Here is a 23,488-nt window from a genome sequence, read left to right as displayed (position 1 = left end):
TGTTGGGAAAAGTCTTATGGGAGAATGTACTAGCCTGCTAATAGCAGGAATCGATGAGATCCCAGCCAGTCTGGCCGATGTTTTAAAGGAGCAGTCATTTAAAAGGCAAAACCAACCTGTTTTTGCCTTTTAAATGGTTGCCCCTTTAAAACATTGGGCAGAGTTGCCAGGCTATTACCTTTACCTCTTAGGGGGTAATTCAGACCTGATCGCTAGGCTGCGTTTCGCCATCAGGTCTAAACTGCGCATGCAATGGGTACAAAGCGGATCGACGCTCAGCAATGGGTTTGTGCGACGGATCCGTTCGCAAGGAGATTGACAGGAAGAAGGCGTTTGTGGGTGGCAACCGACCGTTTTCAGGGAGTGTCCGGTAAAACGCAGGCGTGTCCAAGCGTTCGCAGGGAGGGTTCCTGACGTCAATTCCGGCCCCGGACAGGCTGATGTGATCGCAGCGGCTGAGTTAGTCCTGGGCTGTGCAAAGACTGCACAAGATCTGTTTGTACAGCTCTGCTGCACATGCGATCGCAGACTTGCACAGCTAAATTACCCTCCCCCTGTAGGCGGCGACTATCTGATCGCAGCAGTGCAAAAATCACCTGCTAGCAAACAGTTCTGAATTAGGCCCTTCGTGCTTTCAGCGCGCGACCCTTTTATTTTTAGGTGACGGGCTGGATTTTTTTGCAGGACAATATAATACATCCAATCCATTTCTGTCATAAATAAAAAGTAAAACAAATGTTTGTAGATTCTTGTTGTCACACAGTTTCCATAGATAAGAACGTACATGTACAGTATGAGGAAGGGAGAGATACCCCTTACGCTATAAAGAACAGGAGACAAGGAAATATATAGCACACAGTAGTCTGACAATGCAGGTTCAATGGGATCCGGTCTGAAGATCGACAGTATCTAGGTCGACAATGTTTAGGTCGACCACTATAGGTCGACAGTCACTAGGTCGACATGGATGGAAGGTCGACAGGGTTTCTAGGTCGACATGTGCTAGGTCGACGGGTCTAAAGGTCGACATGAGTTTTTCACATTTTTTTCTTTTTTTGAATTTTTTCATACTTAACGATCCACGAGGACTACGATTGGAACAGTAAAGTGTGCCGAGCGAAGCGAAGGCACCATGCGAGGGGACGCGGTGCACTAATTTGGGATCCCGGTCACTCTACGAAGAAAACGACACAAAAAAATAAATAAATCCTCATGTCGACCTATAGACCTGTCGACCTTCCATCCATGTTGACCTAGTGACTGTCGACCTATAGTGGTCGACCTAAACATTGTCGACCTAGATACTGTCGATTTGATGAACCACACCCAGGTTCAATACTGACCTCTTGAAGAGACATCATTATATCTAGTCCACAGGTTCTCAAACTCGGTCCTCACATGGTCCATATTTTGCAGGTCACCTGTAGATTTTTAAAATGTGACAGTTGGTGATACACAGTGCACCTGCCAGGTAACATGGAAAACGTGAACCGTGTGAGGTCCTGAGGACCGAGTTTGAGAACCACTGATCTAGTCTATATAGGGCAGCAAACATTCTGAAGTTTAACAGTGTATTTACATATTATTCTGCTGAATTGAGCACCTGATGCACACATATAAAACACATCTTTACTCAAGCAACATATTCCATGCAATCTGCAGGACACCGGTCTGTACAGGAGTACTCTGTTATTATAAATACACAATGACATGTGATCGTCAGATAGTGAAATCTGCTGTTTCTAATATTGCAGCTTTATGAAGGTTATGTCCAATAATCAGCAATTTCAAAGAGGTAGTAATACACGTCGGTTCGCTGGGCAATTTCATAAGCCGTCTCTCCCAACGTATTTGTCAGATGAGGTTTGATGTAGCGGTTCATGAGAAGAAGCTCCAAGATTTGCTGGCTGCCCCTGTTGGCAGCAGCCAGGTGTAGTGGGGTCAGTAAACCCTTAGTCTGCGCGTTGATGTCAGCGCCGTGCTGCAGCAGGAAGGAAGCAACGGAAGTGTTATTCCACTTGCAGGCGCTGTGCAATGGGCACCACCCGTCTATAGTGACTGCGTGCACATCCGCTCCTTGTGCAATCAGCTCCCGCACCACGCCCAGGTGACCGTTGTATGAGGCTCTGTGCAGCGGGGTGTAACGGTCTTCATCAGTTGTGTTGACAAGATCTGGATGGACGGACAGGATTCGCTGAACGGTTTCCAGCTGCAGGGAGAAAATGACAGCATGGTGACACACTGCGGCTGTAGTATGTTTGCAAGGACATTTACCTGAAAAATGACCATAATTTATTAGAAGGCCCCTGACGGCATCTGTGATCCGATTGCTGCATCTGAAGACGCTGCATTAGCTCACCATCGATCGCGATGGTCGCAGCCCCTGGCCAGTCTGCGTAAGTCGTGGCTTCCTCAGACCGGTTGACGGAACTGGTCAACCAGGTTCAGGGAGTCTGCATCCAAAGCACACCGTGTGCTCGGCCCACCTAAAAAACGATCACAGATGCCTCCCCCACTCCAACCCCCAAATGCTGCAGCATGTCAGTGTTGCTGTGATTAAGGGGGTCATAAACCACCTGATTTATGCATAAACCATCGGGTTTGCGTACAAATCCGCATTAGGCCCACTGTACCTACGGAGGCCTGTGCAGACACAGTAGTAGCTGTGTGCTTAGTTACAGAAACAGAAAGCACCCACATACTAGACCTCTGCACCAGTGCAATGTCCCCCTGTACCACTGAATGGAGAAATAACTCAGGGATTGGCTGCGTGACATTATCACATGTCCAGACATCTCCTATCTGTCCAATCAGGAGACAAGGGTAACTGCTGGAGGAGGTACTGAGCAGCTTAGCGTCAGTTAGCTGGCACAGTGGTTGCTATACGTACTAGGCACAGTAGCTGGAATATAATCAGTGAGGGGCACAGTAGCTGGAATATAATCAGTGAGGGACACAGTAGCTGGAATATAATCAGTGAGGGGCACAGTAGCTGGAATATAATCAGTGAGGGGCACAGTAGCTGGAATATAATCAGTGAGGGGCACAGTAGCTGGAATATAATCAGTGAGGGGCACAGTAGCTGGAATATAATCAGTGAGGGGCACAGTAGCTGGAATATAATCAGTGAGGGGCACAGTAGCTGGAATATAATCAGTGAGGGGCACAGTAGCTGGAATATAATCAGTGAGGGGCACAGTAGCTGGAATATAATCAGTGAGGGGCACAGTAGCTGGAATATAATCAGTGAGGGGCACAGTAGCTGGAATATAATCAGTGAGGGGCACAGTAGCTGGAATATAATCAGTGAGGGGCACAGTAGCTGGAATATAATCAGTGAGGGGCACAGTAGCTGGAATATAATCAGTGAGGGGCACAGTTGCTGGAATATAATCAGTGAGGGGCACAGTAGCTGGAATATAATCAGTGAGGGGCACAGTAGCTGGAATATAATCAGTGAGGGGCACAGTAGCTGGAATATAATCAGTGAGGGGCACAGTAGCTGGAATATAATCAGTGAGGGGCACAGTAGCTGGAATATAATCAGTGAGGGGCACAGTAGCTGGAATATAATCAGTGAGGGGCACAGTTGCTGGAATATAATCAGTGAGGGGCACAGTAGCTGGAATATAATCAGTGAGGGGCACAGTAGCTGGAATATAATCAGTGAGGGGCACAGTAGCTGGAATACAATCAGTGAGGGGCACAGTAGCTGGAATACAATCAGTGAGGGGCACAGTAGCTGGAATATAATCAGTGAGGGGCACAGTAGCTGGAATATAATCAGTGAGGGGCACAGTAGCTGGAATATAATCAGTGAGGGGCACAGTAGCTGGAATATAATCAGTGAGGGGCACAGTAGCTGGAATATAATCAGTGAGGGGCACAGTAGCTGGAATATAATCAGTGAGGGGCACAGTAGCTGGAATATAATCAGTGAGGGGCACAGTAGCTGGAATATAATCAGTGAGGGGCACAGTAGCTGGAATATAATCAGTGAGGGGCACAGTAGCTGGAATATAATCAGTGAGGGGCACAGTAGCTGGAATATAATCAGTGAGGGGCACAGTAGCTGGAATATAATCAGTGAGGGACACAGTAGCTGGAATATAATCAGGGAGGGGCACAGTAGCTGGAATATAATCAGTGAGGGGCACAGTAGCTGGAATATAATCAGTGAGGGACACAGTAGCTGGAATATAATCAGTGAGGGGCACAGTAGCTGGAATCTAATCAGTGAGGGGCACAGTAGCTGGAATATAATCAGTGAGGGGCACAGTAGCTGGAATATAATCAGTGAGGGGCACAGTAGCTGGAATATAATCAGTGAGGGGCACAGTAGCTGGAATATAATCAGTGAGGGGCACAGTAGCTGGAATATAATCAGTGAGGGGCACAGTAGCTGGAATATAATCAGTGAGGGACACAGTAGCTGGAATATAATCAGTGAGGGGCACAGTAGCTGGAATATAATCAGTGAGGGGCACAGTAGCTGGAATATAATCAGTGAGGGGCACAGTAGCTGGAATATAATCAGTGAGTGGCACAGTAGCTGGAATATAATCAGTGAGGGGCACAGTAGCTGGAATATAATCAGTGAGGGACACAGTAGCTGGAATATAATCAGTGAGGGGCACAGTTGCTGGAATATAATCAGTGAGGGGCACAGTAGCTGGAATATAATCAGTGAGTGGCACAGTAGCTGGAATATAATCAGTGAGGGGCACAGTAGCTGGAATATAATCAGTGAGGGGCACAGTAGCTGGATATAATCAGTGAGGGGCACAGTAGCTGGAATATAATCAGTGAGGGACACAGTAGCTGGAATATAATCAGTGAGGGGCACAGTAGCTGGAATATAATCAGTGAGGGGCACAGTAGCTGGAATATAATCAGTGAGGGGCACAGTAGCTGGAATATAATCAGTGAGGGGCACAGTAGCTGGAATATAATCAGTGAGGGGCACAGTAGCTGGAATATAATCAGTGAGGGGCACAGTAGCTGGAATATAATCAGTGAGGGACACAGTAGCTGGAATATAATCAGTGAGGGGCACAGTAGCTGGAATATAATCAGTGAGGGGCACAGTAGCTGGAATATAATCAGTGAGGGGCACAGTAGCTGGAATATAATCAGTGAGGGGCACAGTAGCTGGAATATAATCAGTGAGGGGCACAGTAGCTGGAATATAATCAGTGAGGGGCACAGTAGCTGGAATATAATCAGTGAGGGGCACAGTAGCTGGAATATAATCAGTGAGGGGCACAGTAGCTGGAATATAATCAGTGAGGGGCACAGTAGCTGGAATATAATCAGTGAGGGGCACAGTAGCTGGAATATAATCAGTGAGGGGCACAGTAGCTGGAATATAATCAGTGAGGGACACAGTAGCTGGAATATAATCAGTGAGGGACACAGTAGCTGGAATATAATCAGGGAGGGGCACAGTAGCTGGAATATAATCAGTGAGGGGCACAGTAGCTGGAATATAATCAGTGAGGGACACAGTAGCTGGAATATAATCAGTGAGGGGCACAGTAGCTGGAATATAATCAGTGAGGGGCACAGTTGCTGGAATATAATCAGTGAGGGGCACAGTAGCTGGAATCTAATCAGTGAGGGGCACAGTAGCTGGAATATAATCAGTGAGGGGCACAGTAGCTGGAATATAATCAGTGAGGGGCACAGTAGCTGGAATATAATCAGTGAGGGGCACAGTAGCTGGAATATAATCAGTGAGGGGCACAGTAGCTGGAATATAATCAGTGAGGGGCACAGTAGCTGGAATATAATCAGTGAGGGACACAGTAGCTGGAATATAATCAGTGAGGGGCACAGTAGCTGGAATATAATCAGTGAGGGGCCCAGTAGCTGGAATATAATCAGTGAGGGGCACAGTAGCTGGAATATAATCAGTGAGGGGCACAGTAGCTGGAATATAATCAGTGAGGGGCACAGTAGCTGGAATATAATCAGTGAGGGGCACAGTAGCTGGAATATAATCAGTGAGGGGCACAGTAGCTGGAATATAATCAGTGAGGGGCACAGTAGCTGGAATATAATCAGTGAGGGGCACAGTAGCTGGAATATAATCAGTGAGGGGCACAGTAGCTGGAATATAATCAGTGAGGGGCACAGTTGCTGGAATATAATCAGTGAGGGGCACAGTAGCTGGAATATAATCAGTGAGGGGCACAGTAGCTGGAATATAATCAGTGAGGGGCACAGTAGCTGGAATATAATCAGTGAGGGGCACAGTAGCTGGAATATAATCAGTGAGGGGCACAGTAGCTGGAATATAATCAGTGAGGGGCACAGTAGCTGGAATATAATCAGTGAGGGGCACAGTAGCTGGAATATAATCAGTGAGGGGCACAGTAGCTGGAATATAATCAGTGAGGGGCACAGTTGCTGGAATATAATCAGTGAGGGGCACAGTAGCTGGAATATAATCAGTGAGGGGCACAGTAGCTGGAATATAATCAGTGAGGGGCACAGTAGCTGGAATATAATCAGTGAGGGGCACAGTAGCTGGAATATAATCAGTGAGGGGCACAGTAGCTGGAATATAATCAGTGAGGGGCACAGTAGCTGGAATATAATCAGTGAGGGGCACAGGGGCCGATTTATAATAAATGCTCTGGTAACAGCAGATGCTTTATAATCCACGCAGGATGCTGTGGCTATTATAATAACAGAGTTGTGCCTATGCTCCCTTTGTGATCAAGACCTGGAAGTGACATAACGAGAGGACTTCTGCCCTTACAGCACCTAAATGTTTTCTCCGTTCGTTTGAGGTTTTTCTTTTCTATGCACCATTGGACGCTCGCCACGCTTCGGGCTCGGTGTCTCGCTGCGCTCGCCACAGGTTACTATTCCAAATAATTTCTGACATGGACCCAAAGGTTTATGGGAAAGGTCCTCTCCATGAAGGGAAACTAGACGCTACCTAATAACAGTATTGGTTGAATGAGGGGCACAACATCTGGTGTAATCAATGTGAAGGGCACAGTGGCCGATATATAATAAGACATGAGTAATGTAGGCAACATAACTGTACTGTAACCCACAGTAACCAGTCAGGCAGCTGCAATCGACTCATACATGAGGTCTGGCTTGTTCTCATAAAGCACAATTAGTGCAGTCTTATAATCAGCAATAACTCAGTGAGACAGCCTTCATTATCCCGATACTCCCATATGACATTACTGATTAATTAATGTAGACTGACTGGCAGATCAGTGCCCACACTGCGGAAATGGCAATCACAGTGCATGGTGGCATCCTAAGTCTTGCACTATGTGGATAGAACTGAAGATCCGTTTGGTTGCTATGGGTTATAAAACATTTGGGCTCTATGTGGTGTATAACACATTTGGCTTATTAAATAAGATAACAGAGGGGGTAATTCCAAGTTGATCGCAGCAGGAATTTTGTTAGCAGTTGGGCAACACCATGTGCACTGCAGGGGAGGCAGATATAACGTGTGCATAAAGTTAGATTTGGGTGGGTTATTTTATTTCTGTGCAGGGTAAATACTGGCTGCTTTATTTTTACACTGCAAATTAGATTGCAGATTGAACACACCACACCCAAATATAACTCTCTCTGCACATGTTATATCTGCCTCCCCTGCAGTGCACATGGTTTTGCCCAACTGCTAACAAAATTCCTGCTGCTATCAACTTGGAATTACCCCCAGAATGTTTTATATCCCGTACTCTGTTATTTTCAGCAGCAAATAGCAGCAACTCTTTAGGGTTATCCTTTAGATTCTCATCCTGCGTTTGGTACCACTCCTCGCCCTTCTCCTCATCTTCATCATCAGAATCCCCCAGCCACAGACTCTGGGTCCCGGTTGGAATGAGATGCCGGTGAGTTTCCAGTAGATCCAGCTGGTTAAAGTCATCGGGGAAGTAATCGAGTTTCTCCTGCAATTCACATTCTTCCTCTGGCGTGATCTCTGTGCCTTGGCCCTGGGCGGAGGGGACAGCGGCCAGACTGGGAGAGTCCTTATCCTGAAGGCTTGTCATCTGAAAGAGGGATAGAAGGAGAGGCTGAATTTGGGGATCGTGGCTGAGTAACATTGCTCATAGTCGCACCCATAGCAAGGATCCAAACGCCTCCCATCTATTTCTATCCCCACTCATAAAGACAGTGTAATGCTTTGTGGGTGGCCCACAATGTGTTCGTTGGTGTCCGGAACTACAGTACTCAGAAGAGTTCATTTACTAAAAGTTCTTGGGTGCAAACGTTGCACAGAACTATATCAGCCAATAAGATTTTTCTATTTCATGATTATACATTGGAAATAATGGTCTAATTGGTTGCTATGTAATGCAATAACGAGTTTTATGGTAAGAACTTACCTTTGTTAAAACTCTTTCTGTGAGGTACACTGGGCTCCACAAGGATAGACATAGGGGTGTAGAGTAGGATCTTGATCCGAGGCACCAACAGGCTGAAAAGCTTTGACTGTTCCCAGAATGCACAGCGCCACCTCCTCTATAACCCCGCCTCCCTGCACAGGAGCTCAGTTTTTAGTTAACCAGCCCAATGCAGTAGCAGAAAAAGAGACGACAATGGTTAGTAGCCACATACACCACACTCTCACGACAGGAGAAGTGTCAGCGGCTAATGCCATACCAACCCAAAGAAGCTAAGTGCGTCATGGTGGGCGCCTTGTGGAGCCCAGTGTACCTCGCAGAAAGAGTTTTAACAAAGGTAAGATCTTACCATAAAACTAGTTTTCTGCTGCGAAGTACACTGGGCTCCACAAGGATAGACATAGGGGACGTCCTAAAGCAGTTCCTTATGGGAGGGGATGCACTGTAGCGGGCACAAGAACCCTGCGTCCAAAGGAAGCATCCTGGGAAGTGGCAGTATCGAAGGCATAGAACCTTATGAACGTGTTCACAGAGGACCACGTAGCCGCCTTGTACAATTGTTCAAGGGTCGCACCACGGCGGGCCGCCCAAGAAGGTCCAACAGAATGGGCCGTAATGTGAGCAGGAGCCGATAGACCAGCCCTCACATAAGCATGTGCAATCACCATTCTAATCCATCAGGCCAAAGTTTGCTTGTGAGCAGGCCAGCCCCGTTTGTGAAATCCAAACAGCACAAAGAGAGAATCAGATTTCCTAATAGAAGCAGTTCTCTTCACATAGATACGGAGAGCCCGTACCACATCCAAAGACCGCTCTTTGGGAGACAGATCAGGAGAAACAAGTGCCGGAACCACAATCTCTTGGTTAAGGTGGAATGGAGAAACCACCTTAGGTAAATATCCGGGACGAGTCCTAAGAACCGCCCGGTCACGGTGAAATATCAGATATGGGGAACTACAGGACAAGGCACCCAAATCCGACACTCTTTTAGCTGAAGCAATAGCCAGCAGAAACACCACCTTAAGGGAAAGCCACTTAAGATCAGCTGAACCAAGAGGTTCAAACGGAGACTCTTGTAATACCTCTAAAACCACCGACAAGTCCCAAGGAGTCACAGGCGGGACATAGGGCGGTTGGATACGCAACACACCCTGAGTAAAGGTATGCACATCAGGTAAGGTCGCAATTTTCTCTGAAACCACACCGACAAGGCAGATATTTGAACCTTGAGGGAGACCAGACGCAGGCCTAAGTCCAGGCCCTGCTGAAGAAAAGCCAACAACTTGGCTATACTAAACTTGGAAGCGTCATAATCGTTAGATGCGCACCAAACAAAGTAAGAATGCCAGACCCTATAGTAAATCCGAGCCGAAGCCGGTTTCCGGGCCCGCAACATAGTTTAAATGACCGCCTCAGAAAACCCTTTAGCCCTTAAGACGGAAGCTTCAAGAGCCACGCCGTCAAAGACAGCCGGGCTAGGTCCTGGTAGACACAGGGGCCCTGAACGAGGAGGTCTGGGCGTTGTGGAAGTAGAATTGGACGCTCTGACAATAGGCCTTGCAGGTCTGAGAACCAGTGCAGTCTGGGCCACGCTGGAGCTATGAGAAGCAGATTTCCTTTTTCTTGCTTGAACTTCCGAATTACCCTGGGCAGGAGTGACACCGGAGGGCACACGTACGGCAGCCGAAACCTCCACGGCACCGCCAGCGCATCCACGAATGCTGCTTGAGGATCCCTTGTCCTTGCTCCGAAGACCGGAACCTTGTGATTGTGTCGAGATGCCATCAGATCTACATCTGGAAGGCCCCACTTTTCCACTAGGAGTTGAAACACTTCTGGATGGAGGCCCCACTCGCCGGCATGTACATCGACGACTGAGAAAGTCCGCTTCCCAATTAAGGACTCCCGGAATGAATATTGCCGATATGGCCGGTAGATGGCGTTCCGCCCAATGTAGAATCCGTGAGACTTCCTTCACTGCCAAACGGCTTCGAGTGCCGCCTTGATGATTTATGTAAGCCACTGTGGTGGCGTTGTCCGACTGTACTTGAACAGGACGGTTCTGAATTAAATGCTGGGCCAGGTTCAACGCATTGAAGACCGCCCACAATTCCAGAATGTTGATCGAGAGGAGGAATTCCTCCTTGGTCCACCGACCCTGAAGGGAGTGTTGCTCCAGCACCGCGCCCCAACCTCTTAGACTGGCATCTGTCGTCAACAGGACCCAGTTGGATATCCAGAAGGGACGGCCCCTGCACAATTGTCGGTCCTGGAGCCACCAGAGCAGCGACAGACGGACCTCCGGAGTCAATGAGATCATGTGAGACCTGATCCGGTGAGGCAGGCCGTCCCACTTGGCTAGAATCAGCTTCTGGAGGGGGCGAGAATGGAATTGAGCATACTCCACCATGTCGAATGCTGATACCATGAGGCCCAGCACCTGCATTGCCGAATGTATCGACACTTGCGGACGAGAAAGGACGCAACCAATCCTGTCCTGAAGCTTCAGGTCTTTCTCCTGAGACAAGAACAACCTCTGGTTGTGAGTGTCCAATAGCGCTCCCAGGTGCACCATGCTCTGAGGAGGGGCCAGGGAGGATTTCTTCCAGTTGATGAGCCACCCGTGGGCTTGTAGAAACCGGACAGTCATATCCAGATGACGTAGGAGAAGTTCTGGGGAATTTGCCAGGATTAACAAGTCGTCCAGATACGGCAGTATCCTGACCCCTTGACGGTGGAGTACCACCATCACCACCGCCATAACTTTGGTGAAGACTCGCGGAGCCGTAGTTAAACCAAAAGGTAACGCCCGAAACTGGTAATGGAAGTTGCCAATCGTAAACCTCAGGTATTGCTGATGTGACGCTGCTATAGGAATATGCAGGTAAGCATCCTGTATGTCCAGGGAGACCATGTAGTCCCCAGGTTCCAAGGCCAGAACTATAGAGCGAAGGGTTTCCATACGGAACTTGGAAACCTTCACAAACCTGTTGAATGCCTTGAGGTTGAGAATGGGCCGGGAGGACCCATTCGGTTTCGGGACTAGAAACAGCGGAGAATAGTAACCCCGGCCCCTCTGCGCAAGAGGCACCTGTACTACGACTCCTGTACCCAGGAGGGTCTGTACCACCGAATGTAGAGTGTTTGCCTTTGTCTGGTCCAACGGGACGTCTGTCCGGCAAAATCGATGAGGGGGTCGGTTTTTGAAGGCTATGGCGTAACCTCGAGTGACGACTTCCCGTACCCAGGCATCTAAAGTGGTCTTCAACCATTCCTGGGTATACCCTATAAGCCGGCCCCCCACCCTGGGATCCCCCAGGGGGAGGCCCGCCGCGTCATGCGGCAGGCTTATCGGTCTTGGAAGCTGGCTGACGGGCCGCCCATGCTCTTTTGGGCTTTGGCTTACCAGGTTTGGAAGTGCGGGCCTGCTTGTTGTTCGCCTGACCTTTTACTTTACCTGAAGGACGAAAGGGGCGAAAGGAAGTACCTTTAGCCTTCGACACAGAAGGAGCGGTACTTGGCAGACAGGCAGTTTTGGCAGTAGCCAAGTCAGCCACAATCTTATTTAAGTCCTCCCCAAACAGAATATCTCCCTTGAAAGGGAGTACCTCCAGGGTTTTTCTAGAGTCCAGATCCACAGACCAGGATCTCAGCCACAATATCCGGCGAGCCAGGACTGATGTAGTAGAGGCCTTGGCTGCTAGGATACCGGCATCAGAAGCCGCCTTTTTAATATAGTGAGAAGCTGTGACAATATATGACAAGCATTGTCTAGCATGGTCAGAAGAGATTTCAGCTTCTAACTCCAAGGCCCATGCTTCAATAGCCTCTGCAGCCCATGTTGCTGCAATAGTGGGCCTTTGTGCAGCACCCGTGAGGGCGTAAATCGCTTTCAGACAACCCTCCCCACGTTCATTCGTAGGCTCTTTTAGAGACGTGACGGTAGTGACAGGTAGAGCTGAGGAAACCACCATCCTAGCCACATGTGAGTCTACTGGAGGAGGCGTTTCCCAATTTTTAGACAGCTCTGGCGCGAGGGGATAGCGAGCCAGCATCTTCTTTTGAGGCACAAACTTCTTACCCGGGTTTTCCCAGGGTTCCTGACGTATATCCACTAGGTGGTCAGAGTGAGGTAAAACTTGTTTAATCACCTTCTGACGCTTGAACCTATCTGGTTTCTTAGGAGGGACGGATGGTTTGGGATCATCCGTAATCTGTAAAATCAACTTAATAGCCTCCAAAAGATCAGGAACATCCACATGTGAACTACCCTCCCCATCAGCAGTATCGGTGTCAGAATCTGTGGGGTCAGTGTAAGTGCCGTCTTCGTCAGACGAGGTGTCAGTGACAGCAGTGGATTGTGAGGAGATAAGAGCTCGCTTAGAGGATCCCTTGGGCTTGGGCGAGCGAGGATCAGACTTTTTAGTAGCCAGGGACTGGTTCAACTTCTTCAACTGGGCAGATAAATCGTCCGCCCACGGCGGGTTAGCTGCAGGGACCACATATGGTTGCACCGGCATAGGGGGTCCCATAGGGGGTGTTAGTTTATTAACTAGCATATGCAGAAGCGTGGAAAAAGCAGCCCTCTGTGGGTCACTATGTACCTCCGTTGCCACAGTCCCACTGGGGGGCAAGGAGCCCCTAGAACCAGAGCCCACAGCTGCTATATTCTCCTCATATGGATCTGTGGCTTCAGCAACACCAGCAGTGTGTTCCGCCCCAGAACCGTTACCTTCAGAAGTAGACATGATATAACTTGCAGTATCAGGTAACACAGTACAATTGGCAGCAGCACAATACATCTTACCACAAACCCCTGCGCAGTGTAGTCAGCACAAGCAGAGATATAGGAGAGATATGGTGACTAAAATCACAGAGAAAAATACGTATTAAAGTATATCTTGTGAAAATCTCCTATATATTTGCCTTAATCTGTGACTCTGTGCTCGTAACGCTGGGCGGAGTCACAGAGCTGGGCGGAGTCAACTGCATCTGCTGCAGAGAGCTACCCCATACCCAGTGCCAGCAGCAGTCAGGTGCAAGACCCTACCTTACAGTATAGGAGGTGAGGATGGCCACTAGCTGCCGGCTGCTGTGCCTGTCCCCCCCCCCCCCAATCACCTGTGACAGCGGGCTGTGTGCTGTGCAGTGCGGATCCCGAAAAGGGGGTGGAGCTACGGCGTCACGAGGGGCGGAGCTACACGGAATAGAGGGGCGGAGCTACACGGGACCAGACAGATGAACAGTGGTGGAATCAGCATTGCAGTGACGGCCAGCCAGACTTGGTAAGTGGAGGGTGAGAGAGAAATGTGTGTGTGTGTGTGTGTGTATATAGTGTGTGTGTGTGTATATAGTGTGTGTGTGTATATATGGTGGGGTGTGTGTGTTTGTATATATGTGTGAATTGTGTGAGGTATGTCTGTGTGTGCGCACTTTATGGACGCCACTGCTGAGGGGGCCATTACATGCAAGGACGCTACTAATATAGGGGGGGCATTACGTATAAGGACGCTACTACTATAGGGGGGGGCATTACGTATAAGGACACTACTACTATAGGGGGGGGCATTACGTATAAGGACGCTACTACTATACGGGGGGCATTACGTATAAGGACGCTACTACTATAGGAGGGGCATTACGTATAAGGACGCTACTACTATAGGGGGGGCATTAAGTATAAGGACGCTACTACTATGGGGGGGCATTACGTATAAGGACGCTACTACTATGGGGGGGCATTACGTATAAGGACGCTACTAATATAGGGGGGGCATTACGTATAAGGACGCTACTACTATAGGGGGGGCATTACGTATAAGGACGCTACTACTATAGGGGGGCATTACGTATAAGGACGCTACTACTATAGGGGGGGCATTACGTATAAGGACGCTACTACTATGGGGGGCATTACGTATAAGGACGCTACTACTATGGGGGGGCATTACGTATAGGGACGCTACTACTATAGTGGGACATTACGTATAAGGACGCTACTACTATAGGGGGGGCATTACGTATAAGGAGGCTACTAATACTGGGGGGCATTACATATAAGGACGCTACTACTGGGGGGGGCATTATGTATAAGGACGGTGCTACTACTACTGGGAGGGCATTACATGTAAGGATGCTACTACTACTGGGGGGGCATTATGTATAAGGACGGTACTACTACTGGGGGCACATTATGTATAAGGATGCTACTACTACAGGGGTGGCATTACGTATAAGGACGCTACTATTACTGTTGGGGGGCATTACATATAACTGCTACTACTACTGGGGGGCATTACGTATAAGGACGCTACTACTACGGGTGGGCCATTACGTATAAGGATGCTACTATTACTGTTGTGGGGCATTACATATAACTGCTACTACTATTGGGGGGGCATTATGTATAAGGACACTACTACTATTGGGGGGGCATTATGTATTAGGACGCTACTACTACTGGGGGGGCATTATGTATAAGGATGCTACTACTACTGGGGGGGCATTATGTATAAGGATGCTACTACTACTGGGGGGGCATTATGTATAAGGACGCTACTATTACTGTTGGGGAGCATTACATATAACTGCTACTACTACTGGGGGGGCATTATGTATAAGGACACTACTACTATTGGGGGGGCATTATGTATTAGGACGCTACTACTACTGGGGGGGCATTATGTATAAGGATGCTACTACTACTGGGGGGGCATTATGTATAAGGATGCTACTACTACGGGTGGGGCATTACGTATAAGGATGCTGCTATTACTGTTGGGGAGCATTACATATAACTGCTACTACTACTGGGGGGGCATTATGTATAAGGACACTACTACTATTGGGGGGGCATTACGTATATGGACGCTACTACTACGGGTGGGGCATTACGTATAAGGACGCTACTACTACGGGTGGGGCATTACGTATAAGATGAATAAGATTGTGCTACATTGTGGCGTAATTTTAAATGGGGGTACTATTGTGTGGCCATGCCCCTTAGTTGTGAGACCACACCACTTTTCCCGATGCACAACAAAGGAATATGGGAGGGCGCAAAATTCATAGTTTGCAGGGGGGCACCGAACACCCTAGCACCGGCCCTGGCCACCAGTAGCAAAAGTACACCACGGCCACTGACACTATCTGCAGGGAGGGGAACAGCGCTGATATGGAGTGTACTTGCAGGCAGCGAGTCGCCGCCCGCAGCTCCTCTCCCACCTACACACCATACCTGCCGCCTGACACCCACACCCCAGGGAGAGGGCGCTAGCTCAGGCACCGCTAGATCAGCATCTGCAGCATACAGACAAGGGCTGCCATGCTCAGCGGCAAATGGTGCGGAGCATGTGCAGCGGGACAGCGCAAGGACGGGACACGCACTAATCAACATTGCTGCTGGGCCGGAGCTCCCTCCGTCTGCAGCCTAAGGACGCGCGCCGCACCTCTCCAGGGAAACACCATGCCTGCCCGCCCACAGGGCTCCGGACGCTTACCTATGCTCCGCGATCACAGCAGCTGACGCTGCCATGCAGGATGGAGGAATGACGCCCGTCAGACGGGGCGGACAGTGTGCGGCGGAACGGGGCCAGGAAGGAATGCTGACCACGACCCATTGCTGCTGGGTCTGAGCTCCCTCCCTCTGCAGTCACCATCTCACAGCAGCAGCCTGGAGATTAGTGGCCACCACGACCCGCACATCCTTACCTCACACATACCTCACACATACCTCACACATACCTCACATATACCTCACATATACCTCACATACCTCACACATGAGAGCAAAGGTACACACACTGTGACATCACACCTGTAGCCCACCCCTATATCTGCTAAGTACTCCCTATGCCCTGTCACCCTCATCCTGCTCTCTAACTGCCTGTCTGTGTACTGGCCTTCACCCCTCTCACACCATCACCAACCCTCACTAACTACCACAGAGACTATGTGCACTGATATCTGCCCCTCCACCACCTGCAGCGCCCCTGGACCCCTCCCCATCCCCCGCAAACCCCCGCACCTGCCCCTCCACCACCCGTGGCACCCCCACCCACTGCGCCTTCTGACCCCCTACCCCACCCGCAGTGTCTTCCAAACCCCTTCCCCATCTACAGCAGCCCCTCCCCCATCCGCCACACCCCGCATCTGGCTCTCCCCCGCCCTTTGCACCTTTGGATCCCCTACCCCACCCACGCAGCAGGTCCTTCCCAATCCGCATCGCCTACACCATTCGCAACAGCACCGCACCCGCCACTCCCCCCACCCACGTTACCCCTGCATCCACCCCTCCCCCACCCACCGCGCCTCCTGGACACCTCCCCCATCCACTGCACACCCGCACCCACCCCTTCCCCATCTGCAGCGCCTTCGGAACCCCTCCTCCATCTGCAACAGCCCTGCAGCTGCCATCCCCCACCTGCGACACCCCTGCTCCTACCCCACCCACAGCGCCTTCATACCCCCTCCCTAATCCGCGGTCCCCACTCCCCAAACCCCTTCCTGTTGCAAGGGACTACGCCCCCTTCACCATCGGACGCCCTATCATTGTGCAATATTCAAACACTAACAAAACTAGGAATGCAGGTAATACTCCATATATTGAACCCCAGAAAGGCGTGCAGGGGTTAAGGGGGCGTAGCCCCTTCCGACGGTGTGAAGAGCGCCCGTAGGGCGCGATGAAGCACCTAGTCCTATATAAATATAAAACCTGACGCACCAAGCCCCCTCAGGTTATAGAATATAGGGATAGCAAGTTGAGTGAGAGACACAAAATGGAAACCACTCAGCAAGCTAATGCACACACATATAGTCACAGTTGTACAATGCAGAGGTTATTACTAACAATAATACTGCACTGGACCAGCTTATATAGCTATGTAGTCAATAGATATAACACTGCACAGTAAGAACTGGATGTATATCACAGGGTACTTGTACCAGAGAACCCTGACTAAATGCACTCTTTCTTAACTAACACTGTCTAAAAGGCAGGTAGAGTACTTAAGTGTCATGTAAAGTCACAGCGCTGACAAGCAGGCGGCTTTACACAAGAGGATTTGCCCAAGCAATCACAGGAACAGTGTAGCTGAGAGAAATGGCGCCCAGACACTGACAGGGAGTAAGGGAGAGACAGATATGCAGCTCCAGGGCGGGAACATTTGCGGGCAATGGCGCCCTGGGGCTGGGGGAGGGGCTCCAGGTCTAAGCCTTATCCCCCTGCTGGCAAATCCACCGGGTACTGTGGGCTACTATTAAAATGGTTTTAAGGGAAAACCTGACCTGCACCCATGCCCTGGTGATCTAGTGGGATCGCCTGTACTGCCACAGTGTCCACCGCCAGTGCGCGCAGCCCGCCTTCCACTGACCGCGCCGGATCGCGATAAAGTACGGGTCCCTCAAGCGGGACCCACTCACCACCTCCCGAAGCGCGGCCACACGATCCCGGAGAGCCCCCGTCGTGTGTGCCTGACCATGATAGAAAACCGGAGCCTCCTGCTGTAGTTACCCGGCAACCAGGGCTCGGGAGTGTACAGCGCCGCTGGGGAGAGCTGGAGGTGCAGCAGTGAATGTCTCCTGACATTTACACACTGCTGCAGCCCTTGTAGTCCTCACTTTTTCTTCAAAAAAGCTCTTCTTAGGGCCAGGGTTGCCTACCCTCCCGCATTTAGCGTGAGGCTCCCGATTTTTAAGTGAGCCTCCCGCCGCCCCGCTTACCTTGCCTGCCCTCCCGGTTTTTAAAGCCGCTCCCTGTAAATCCGGACAGCGCATGCGCTAGTCCGGAAATGCGGGGGGCGGGGCCTGCACTGAAGAGGTCACAGCTGGCGGCCACCGCGGGGTTGTGGGTAGCGGTGGCCGTCCTGCTGTGCATACTGAGTCGGGCAGCCTGAGCGGATGCAGGAGAGTAATTAGCAGAGCAGCTGGTCTACTGACAGCCAGTGCTCTGCTTCACTGCTGCTGGCCCCGCCCACCTCACTCAGAGTGGGCTGCGTGTAACACACAGACCAGCTTACCTCTTCCTGGTCCTGCAATCTGCATGTGGCTGCCCAGTGCTGACTCCCCCACCACAGTGTCCTGGGACAGCTCCCTGCTCCTCACAGGAAAGAGCAGCAAAGCCAGCAGGTGGGTGCTGTATGTACTGGGGTTTATATGGGGAAGGGGGGAGGGGGTGATGTTTGGGCTGTGTATAATACAATGTTATATGGTACTTTGTGTAATATGGGGGAGGGCTGTGTATAATGTAAAGTGGTATTTGGACGTAATATGGGGTGGGGCTGTGCATAATGTAATATGGTAGTGGGTGTAATATTGGGGAGGGGAGCTGTGTGAAATGTAAAGTGTTACTGAATGTAATGTTGGGGGGGGCTGTGTATAATATAATGCAGGCTTGCCTACCCTCCCGCTGCATCCCCCCCCCCCCCCCCCTTACTGGTGGAGGCGCTGCTGCTGCTGTCCCTCTGCTTCACTATAGGCTGTCTTCCGCTGCTGTGAAGCGCATCCCAGCATTCACAGCGACGGAGGACAGCCTATGGTGAAGGACTGGGACAGCAGCAGCAGCGCCTCCACCAATAACACAGCGCTGCTGCGGCTCCCTCCTCCACCTCCCTCCTCCTTCTCATCCTGCTGGGAATCGTGATCTCTGCCAGAAGCTGCACCGAGGAGCCCGAGCCAGCGGAGACGGTAAGTATAATTCCTTCCTTCCGTAAAAAGGGGACGCTGTCTGCCGCCATGTGTAAAAAGGGCACGCTGTCTGCCGCCATGTGTAAAAAGGGCACGCTGTCTGCCGCCATGTGTAAAAAGGGCACGCTGTCTGCCGCCATGTGTAAAAAGGGCACGCTGTCTGCCGCCATGTGTAAAAAGGGCACGCTGTCTGCCTCCATGTGTAAAAAGGGCACGCTGTCTGCCGCCATGTGTAAAAAGGGCACGCTGTCTGCCGCCATGTGTAAAAAGGGCACTCTGTCCGCCGCCATGTGTAAAAGGGTCTCTACCTGGTGTAGTGGTGCTACTGTGCGGCGTAATTTGAATAATGGAGACTACTGTGCACCGTTTTATGAACTGGTATTATTTTGTGGCCACACCCCTTCCCCACGAAGCCATACCTACGGCACGCACTGCCCCTGTTTTGCATGCAGGGGTGGGGCTCTGATGCCGTTTCTTGCACACAGTGCTAAAATGTCTAGTTACGGCACTGTTGCTAGGTATCCATTTCCCTGGCCCTGAGCAGGTCCCCCTCATCAGATCCTCTCCAGGGGTGAGGGGGTGGACTTGGATGGGATGGGGGGGGGGGCAAAGCATTTTGTCGCACCTGGGCCCACCGCTCGCTAGTTCCGCCACTGGCCTTGTTACCCACTCTCACACCCAGAGTGTTACCCACTCACACCAATCACACACCCCAAGCCTGAGGCATTACTGCTGGCATCATTAAAGCAAGCTACTGTATGCATATCCCAAATTGTGTGTCACTGACGTTATACAGCAGCAGGCATTCTACAATACACAATATACAGAAGAGATGTAGTCATGTGACCGACGAACAGGGACTCCACAACACCCATAGAGTGGGAATAGAACCCGTGGCAGGATCCTGGCGTCAGTATGCTGACCGCCGGTCACGCATACCACACCCGATACAGAATAATGATCCCCATTTTCATGTAATCAAATCTACCCTTATGCTGCTCACGTTTTTTTAATTGAGCCTCCCGCTGCCTTGCAAACATTGCTAGCCCTCCTGGTTTTCAGTGTCCCTCCATAAAAAGCCAGACTGCGCATGCGCGAGTCTGGCAATGCATGGGCCTGCATGAGTTGTGGGTAGCAGTGGCCGTCTCGCAGTGCATACTCGGAGAGTCTGAATGGAGGCTAGTGTGCTCGTGGTGGCAGTGTCAGCAGCAGAGGCGGCAGTGTCAGCGACAGTGGTGGCTTCTTCTCTCCCCACAGTGGCCTGTTAAAACGTAAGGGAATTTAATAAACTAGACTGCGTCAAGGTAACCATGGAAGCTGGGTGCTGAATGTCACAGACATTAACTGCACTCTGAAAGTGCACTCACTGACAGACATCTATGCTCTCTCTGGTGGTAGGTAATGTCTGTGACACTCAGCACCCAGTTTCTTCCCTTTCTCCTGTCAGCATTTAGGTCTTCGGTTAGTGTAAACGGAACCAATCTCACAGTGGCCTCACTTAAAAGGAATAAATGTTATTTGTACAGTTGTATATGCAAGTTCTCATTTGGGAGCAAAGGTGTCCAATGTGATTTTTAAATTAAATAAAGTGATCTCACACTGCCAATAAGCCAGCAGCTCAGCTGCAGGCCACACCCCTGAGTGGCACTATATACGCCCATAGGTGGAGCTAGACACGCCCTTTGGGTGGAATATGGCACGCCCCTTCAGTGTTGCATAGCGCATTCTGCTACCACCTGCAATCTCCCTGAAACTAGTTTTCAAAAGTAGGCAAGTATGCTTAGGGCTGCCTGGAGCAGCCCCTCTGTTATGTGCCTGCTATCTGCAGCACCAACTACAAAGCTGAGCTCCTGTGCAGGGAGGCGGGGTTATAGAGGAGGCGGCGCTGTGCATTCTGGAAACAGTCAAAGCTTTTCAGCCTGTTGGTGCCTCGGATCAAGATCCTACTCTACACCCCTATATCAATCCTTGTGGAGCCCAGTGTACCACGCAGCAGAAATTATTATATGCCCTGTAGTGTTCACTGTTGCATAGCTCCCAACATTGGGGGTGATTCAGGCCCGATCGCTGGGCTGCAAACTTTGCTGTCCTGCGTTCGGACAGTCGCCACCTCCAGGGGGAGTGTAAATCAGGCGTGCAAGTGTGCGTTCCTATGTGTACGCCGAGCTGCAAATATCTACTTTCTGCAGTCTCTGCGCAGCCCAGGACTTACTCCTACAGTGCGATGAGAACAGGGGCCTGAGCTGACGTCAGACACCCTCCCTGAAAACGCTCAGTTGCCACCCACAAACGGCCTCTTCCTGTCAATCACCTTGCGAACGCCCGTGCGATCGGATTTTTTGCACCATACCGTCGGTGACCGGTGATGCCCATTGTTGTTGTCTAACGCGCGCGCACATTGCGGTGCATACGCAGTTATGACCTGAACGCCCGCTGTGGGAAAACGCACAGCAGCGATCAGGTATGAATCAGGCCCATTGCCAGATGGTACAGTGAGTGCGTATCATGGTGTAGATGAACGGGGGGTGGGGACTACCTGTACCCAGAGGCTGTGTCTAGCCTGTTGTAGTACACTGTAGCCCCAAGCTCCTTTACTCCCTAGGACTTCTTGCCCAACCTCAGCACAGCCCTGTACCTGATACTAAAGCCAGCGGCATAGCCAGTTATTTACATTATGGGGAGCGAACATGGAAAACTAGGCTCCCCTGGGCCAGGCGTCGCCCATGTAAGACCTACCAAAACCCCAAATGCCTTGGATTACCATACCATCCTTTTAAACCAGTAAGTTTATTGATTACACAGGTTCTGTGGCTGATTATTGAAACGAAGAGAAATGCAGGCTAGAAGTCAGCCAGCCACAGAACCTGTATAATTCATTAGTGTCCCAATTAAAGGGATAGTATGGTAAGCCTATATACAGTATGCCCAATATTATGCCCTCTGAACTATACTGTCCTCGTCCATCAGTATATCCTGTATTGTGCTCCCTCTCACCCACATCTGCATATGTTGTATTGTCCCCCTCACCCACACCCCAGTTTCCATGTCTAGTCCTCTACAGTGGAGTGGTCAGATTCTTCCAGTGTCTGGTCGGCAGCGTAGTGCCATCAGTACATCAGGCTGCCAGGGAGTCAGGACTGGGTGCCTCTTGAGGTGCCCGGATCAACTGATGGTGCAGTGAGTATACCCGCGTAATTTCAACTGGCATAGGTACCAATTCTCAGCTGGGGGAGCATCCGATCCTCCTGCAACCGGTATCCGGACTCTAGGTCGACACCAATAAGGTCAACAACACTTAGGTCGACACCTGAAATAGGTCGGCATGAACAAGGTCGACATGGAAAAAGGTTGACATGAGTTTTTCACATTTTTTTCACTATTTCATACTTTACAATCCACGTGGACTACGATTGGGAACTGTAAACTGTGCCGGGAGCAGCGGTAGCGGATAGAGGCACCATGCCCAAAGCATGGCGAGCAAACGCGGTGCACTAATTGGGGTTCCTGGTCACATTACGGACAAAACAACACCAAAAAAAGCATAAAAACTCATGTCGACCTTTTTCCATATCGACCCATTTCAGGTGTCAACCTAAGGTGTGCTGTCCAATTTGTGTCAACTTTATTGGTGTTGACCTTGTGTCCCGGACCCCCTGGCTCTGCAATGAATAAAGCCATGATAACCCCTTATTCTACAAATAATAGAACACCTGCACAATAACTGCTGCTATCCAACTGCCGGGGATCACACGGTCACCGATCGCACGACACCTGCAGTATACAGGTAGAAGTCTTTTCAGGATACACTGAATTGTAGCTGTATAACAATTGGGGCCTATTTCTGGGGTATGGCCTGCAGAAAACTGTGATTGCCAGGACATTGTGAGACTTGTAGTTCCCCAGCAGTCTTGGAGCTATGTATCTGCATAGCCTGCAACGTATATATTGAGATAACACAATGTATTTAACCATCTAAGCTCTTCGTACTGCATAGGGGCTAGAAATAATAACAATGTTGACATGCATTAATAAAACACTACAGGATTTCTGAAGGGAACCAGTCAGTTACATGAATATAAGATAAATAAATGTCCATGCAGAGGACTCCCCCTCAGTCCTCACCTTGCAGACTGCTGCAGCTCCAGCTCAGTTTCACTTTCTAGTCTTGCCTGATTATAGGGGAAACAAAACTACAATTCCCATGATGCATTGCTGCCTTGACACGTCACATCCTGTATTCCATACGCTCGGCCGCTTCTTCACCCACTAGAGGCTAAACTGTCGGTTACCCTTTTTGGAGCTATCTTGTTGTTGCCATTTACAGAACCTTGTCTTTCCAAAGTCTCCGAGAAAATGGAGTCCAAGCCTAAACTGAAGCCTCATGGTTGGAGACATTGTCTCTCTTCAGGTTTCGTCTA

At 50.1% G+C, this 23,488-nt stretch overlaps 1 protein-coding gene across 2 annotated transcripts; it reads right to left on the bottom strand.

The window, feature by feature from the left end:
- Positions 1 to 610: 610 nt before the first annotated feature.
- Positions 611 to 23,299, bottom strand: ANKRD49 (ankyrin repeat domain 49). 2 transcript variants are annotated; one of them, XM_063951454.1, is made up of 3 exons: positions 23,193 to 23,299; positions 7,722 to 8,033; positions 611 to 2,209 (listed from the first exon to the last, which is right to left on the bottom strand). In XM_063951454.1, the coding sequence occupies exons 2-3, from the start codon at positions 8,031 to 8,033 to the stop codon at positions 1,766 to 1,768; spliced, it is 756 nt and encodes a 251-aa protein (XP_063807524.1). In that variant the 5' UTR covers positions 23,193 to 23,299; the 3' UTR covers positions 611 to 1,765. The 2 variants fall into 2 exon arrangements, with proteins under 2 accessions (XP_063807524.1, XP_063807525.1); XM_063951455.1 differs by lacking the exon at positions 23,193 to 23,299 and adding an exon at positions 15,887 to 16,060.
- Between the last annotated feature and the right edge of the window lie 189 nt (positions 23,300 to 23,488).

The sequence above is a fragment of the Pseudophryne corroboree genome, chromosome 2 (genome assembly GCF_028390025.1).
Source record: "Pseudophryne corroboree isolate aPseCor3 chromosome 2, aPseCor3.hap2, whole genome shotgun sequence".
Lineage (NCBI taxonomy): Eukaryota > Metazoa > Chordata > Amphibia > Anura > Myobatrachidae > Pseudophryne > Pseudophryne corroboree.
This window is presented reverse-complemented; position numbering and strand designations above follow the sequence as displayed.

What these genes read in the sequence shown, in the direction of transcription:
- ANKRD49 (XM_063951454.1), bottom strand. Translation starts at nt 8,033, where the DNA reads ATGACAAGCCTTCAGGATAAGGACTCTCCCAGTCTGGCCGCTGTCCCC. An exon ending in TTGCTGCTGAAAATAACAGA is followed by an intron (nt 2,210 to 7,721) that starts GTACGGGATATA and finishes TTCTCCCTGCAG; the next exon opens with CTGGAAACCGTTCAGCGAAT.